The sequence below is a fragment of the Salvelinus namaycush genome, chromosome 6 (assembly GCF_016432855.1).
Source record: "Salvelinus namaycush isolate Seneca chromosome 6, SaNama_1.0, whole genome shotgun sequence".
Lineage (NCBI taxonomy): Eukaryota > Metazoa > Chordata > Actinopteri > Salmoniformes > Salmonidae > Salvelinus > Salvelinus namaycush.
The window spans coordinates 5,617,665-5,622,213 of record NC_052312.1 but is presented as its reverse complement, the minus strand read 5'-3'; the positions used below and the strand labels follow the sequence as shown (position 1 = coordinate 5,622,213).

General features: G+C 42.6%; 1 protein-coding gene across 1 annotated transcript in view; it reads right to left on the bottom strand.

Moving 5' to 3' along the window:
* Positions 1-2,380, bottom strand: part of LOC120049461 (zinc finger CCCH domain-containing protein 13-like) — a gene marked incomplete at its 5' end in the record, with an annotated part of 5,660 nt that extends 3,280 nt beyond the window's left edge. Inside the window, 2 exons of the mRNA XM_038995726.1 lie at positions 1,721-2,193; positions 2,231-2,380. Of these exons, the coding sequence (XP_038851654.1) occupies positions 1,721-2,193; positions 2,231-2,380 (623 nt within the window). The remainder of the gene's footprint in view (positions 1-1,720; positions 2,194-2,230) is intronic.
* Between the last annotated feature and the right edge of the window lie 2,169 nt (positions 2,381-4,549).

Here is a 4,549-nt window from a genome sequence, read left to right as displayed (position 1 = left end):
TGATATATATGTTGAAGAGGGTGGGGCTTAAGCTGCATCCCTGTCTCACCCCACGACCCTGTGTGAAGAAATGTGTGTGTTTTTTGCCAATTTTAACCGCACACTTGTTGTTTGTGTACATGGATTTTATAATGTCGTATGTTTTACCCCCAACACCACTTTCCATCAATTTGTATAGCAGACCCTCATGCCAAATTGAGTCGAAGGCTTTTTTGAAATCAACAAAGCATGAGAAGACTTTGCCTTTGTTTTGGTTTGTTTGGTTGTCAATTAGGGTGTGTAGGGTGAATACATGGTCTGTTGTACGGTAATTTGGTAAAAAGCCAATTTGACATTTGCTCAGTACATTGTTTTCATTGAGGAAATGTACGAGTCTGCTGTTAATGATAATGCAGAGGATTTTCCCAAGGTTACTGTTGACGCATATTCCACGGTAGTTATTGGGGTCAAATTTGTCTCCACTTTTGTGGATTGGGGTGATCAGTCCTTGGTTCCAAATATTGGGGAAGATGCCAGAGCTAAGGACGATGTTAAAGAGTTTTAGTATAGCCAATTGGAATTTGTTGTCTGTATATTTGATCATTTCATTAAGGATACCATCAACACCACAGGCCTTTTTGGGTTGGAGGGTTTTTATTTTGTCCTGTAACTCATTCAAGGTAATTGGAGAATCCAGTGGGTTCTGGTAGTCTTTAATAGTTGATTCTAGGATTTGTATTTGATCATGTATATGTTTTTGCTCTTTATTCTTTGTTATAGAGCCAAAAAGATTGGAGAAGTGGTTTACCCATACATCTCCATTTTGGATAGATAATTCTTCGTGTTGTTGTTTGTTTAGTGTTTTCCAATTTTCCCAGAATTGGTTAGAGTCTATGGAGTCTTCAATTACATTGAGCTGATTTCTGACGTGCTGTTCCTTCTTTTTCCGTAGTGTATTTCTGTATTGTTTTAGTGATTCACCATAGTGAAGGCGTAGACTCAGGTTTTCCGGGTCTCTATGTTTTTGGTTGGACAGGTTTCTCAATTTATTTCTTAGATTTTTGCATTCTTTATCAAACCATTTGTCATTGTTGTTCATTTTCTTCGGTTTTCTATTTGAGATTTTTAGATTTGATAGGGAAGCTGAGAGGTCAAATATACTGTTAAGATTTTCTACTGCCAAGTTTACACCTTCACTATTGCAGTGGAACATTTTACCCAGGAAGTTGTCTAAAAGGGATTGAATTTGCTGTTGCCTAATTGTTTTTTGGTAGGTTTCCAAACTGCATTCCTTCCATCTATAGCATTTCTTAATGTTACTCAGTTCCTTTGGCTTTGATGCCTCATGATTGAGTATTGCTCTGTTCAAGGAGACTGTGATTTTGCTGTGGTCTGATAGGGGTGTCAGTGGGCTGACTGTGAACGCTCTGAGAGACTCTGGGTTGAGGTCAGTGATAAAGTAGTCTACAGTGCTACTGCCAAGAGATGAGCTATAGGTGAACCTACCATAGGAGTCCCCTCGAAGCCTACCATTGACTATGTACATACCCAGCGTGCGACAGAGCTGCAGGAGTTGTGACCCGTTTTTGTTGGTTATGTTGTCATAGTTGTGCCTAGGGGGGCATATGGGGGAGGGAATGCTGTCACCTGCAGGCAGGTGTTTGTCCCCCTGTGTTCTGAGGGTGTCAGGTTCTTGTCCAGTTCTGGCATTTAGGTCGCACCGACTCACTCCTAGACTGACTGTCTCTCGGTTTCTCTCTCTCTCTCTCTCTCTCTCTCTCTCTCTCTCTCTCTCTCTCTCTCTCTCTCTCTCTCTCTCTCTCTCTCTCTCTCTCTCTCTGTCTCTCTCTCTGTCTCTGTTTGTCTCTCTCTCTCTGTCTCTGTTTGTCTCTCTCTCTCTGTCTCTCTCTCTCTCTCTCTCTCTCTGTCTCTGTCTCTCTCTCTCTCTGTCTCTGTTTGTCTCTCTCTCTCTCTGTCTCTGTTTGTCTCTCTCTCTCTCTGTCTCTGTTTGTCTCTCTCTCTCTGTCTCTGTTTGTCTCTCTCTGTTTGTCTCTCTCTCTCTCTCTCTCTCTCTGTTTCTCTCTCTCTCTCTCTCTCTCTCTCTCTCTCTCTCTCTCTCTCTCTCTCTCTCTCTCTCTCTCTCTCTCTCTCTCTCTCTCTCTCTCTCTCTCTCTCTCTCTCTCTCTGTCTCTGTCTCTGTCTCTCTCTGTCTCTCTGTCTCCCCTGGTCACCGACTCACTCCTAGACTGACTGTCTCTCTCTCTCTCTCTCTCTCTCTCTCTCTCTCTCTCTCTCTCTCTCTCTCTCTCTCTCTCTCTCTCTCTCTCTCTCTCTCTCTCTCTCTCTCTCTCTCTCTCTCTCTCTCTCTCTCTCTCTCTCTCTCTCTCTGTCTCTCTCTCTGTCTCTCTCTCTGTCTCTGTTTGTCTCTCTCTCTCTGTCTCTGTTTGTCTCTCTCTCTCTGTCTCTCTCTCTCTCTCTCTCTCTGTCTCTGTCTCTCTCTCTCTCTGTCTCTGTTTGTCTCTCTCTCTCTGTCTCTGTTTGTCTCTCTCTCTCTGTCTCTGTTTGTCTCTCTCTCTCTCTCTCTGTTTGTCTCTCTCTCTCTCTCTCTGTTTGTCTCTCTCTCTCTCTCTCTCTCTCTCTCTCTCTCTCTCTCTCTCTCTCTCTCTCTCTCTCTCTCTCTCTCTCTCTCTGTCTCTCTGTCTCTCTGTCTCCCCTGGTCACCGACTCACTCCTAGACTGACTGTCTCTCGGTTTCTCTCTCTCTCTCTCTCTCTCTCTCTCTCTCTCTCTCTCTCTCTCTCTCTCTGTCTCTCTCTCTGTCTCTCTCTCTGTCTCTGTTTGTCTCTCTCTCTCTGTCTCTCTCTCTCTCTGTCTCTGTTTGTCTCTCTCTCTCTGTCTCTGTTTGTCTCTCTCTCTCTGTCTCTGTTTGTCTCTATCTATCTCACTCTGCTTTTTATATGTAGTGAGATGCATTCAATCCACTTTTAATCCCTTGGGTTTAGTTCAGGGGTCTTGCTCGTAATGTTGGTAGGAGGGGGGTTATGTTTTCTCTGTCCCTCTTCCTCTCTCTCAAGACCTACACAGCACTTTCCAATCAACTAGTTGTTATACAATGCAAAACTAAGACACAAAAATAAAGAACATTATAGGCTCCTTGCCAAGTTCTATATTTGACTGTGGCTGTCTATATGCTGGAGGTTCAATATACTATATTGTATTGGTATTGTTTGTTGTTTTCCACCGGTATGTGAGGGACAATTAATATTTGATCACAGCAATGTGTTCTTGAAAATCAAACATAACAACCTAGCTATAGGAAAGACAAGAGGTACAAAGAGTGAGTGTCTACAAATAAACCCATGAGTGGTTCAGGAAGAAAATAAAATATCTTTAAAGTGTTTTAGAAACAAATAGAGAAAGTTGAAACGGTAATACGTAAAAATAAAAATATATAACATTCTAAGCCCTGGATCTAGGAGAATTAGGCTGAGATTATCGGGTGCAAATGTGCTCTAAGTGCTTTGTAGTAAAAACCTAGTGGTAACATGGGCCATGGTAAGATCTAACCAGATGTTATTCATCTTTCACAACATGTTTGTCCCTCTTCACTGTCCCTCTTCGTCTTGTTTTGGCTAACGTTGATATCTACAGTAGGTATGTAAGATTTCATGAAGAAGAGATAACAAGGTTTCTGTCATACCTCTGGCGTGAACATTAGGGATGAGTCAAAACAGTCGGGCCGGTCAATTCTGTCAACCTTTGAATAACAGTCTACCTTTACAAAACAGTCAACCTTTACAAAACAGTCAACCTTTACATCGAAATTCAAGAGCCTTGGATATCATTTGAAATGACAGAACAGTGTTGTTTTGGGTTTTTACATACCCCTATTGTCTATGGCTGAATTCCAGCGTCTGCCGTTAATGTGCTTTCACAAAGAGCATCCACCCTGGTGTCTGGGGCTGTGTGCCGTCTCTCTCTCTCTCTCTCCGGGAGAATCCAACCTGTCTGACAAACAGAAACAGACTGCCCTCGATGACACCACTCGTTTGTATACCTCCCCTCAGATTGCTTATCGAACAGAGGGTGTCAGGCGGGAAAGGTGGAGGGGGGTCCGGAAGGAGGTGGTGGTTGGGACAGGGGGGGATTCACGACAAACATAATGTTACGGGACAGCTCTAATTCTTTCATCATTTAAGTTGTCCTGTAATTAATCTCGCTGTACGTTTAATTAAAAAGAAAATTTAAGAGTGTAATTGAAAGTAATGCTTGCTCCTAGTGAGTGTCCCAGAGAAAGATGCAAGCCATAATGCACAGTGGCAGGAGGGATACATCAAGTTGCTTAATCCGAAGTTGACCTTGGCCACTTGCTGAAAAAGAGACATTAACCAGGACTTTTTACCTTCTAAATGACATGGGAGGGACGAAGGAAGAAGCGGTACAAAGCCAGACAGGAAAGTACATAGTGGAGATATTATCTTTGTCTCAGTACATAGGGGAGATATTATCTTTGTCTCAGTACATAGTGGAGATATTATCTTTGTCTCAGTACATAGTGGAGATATTATCT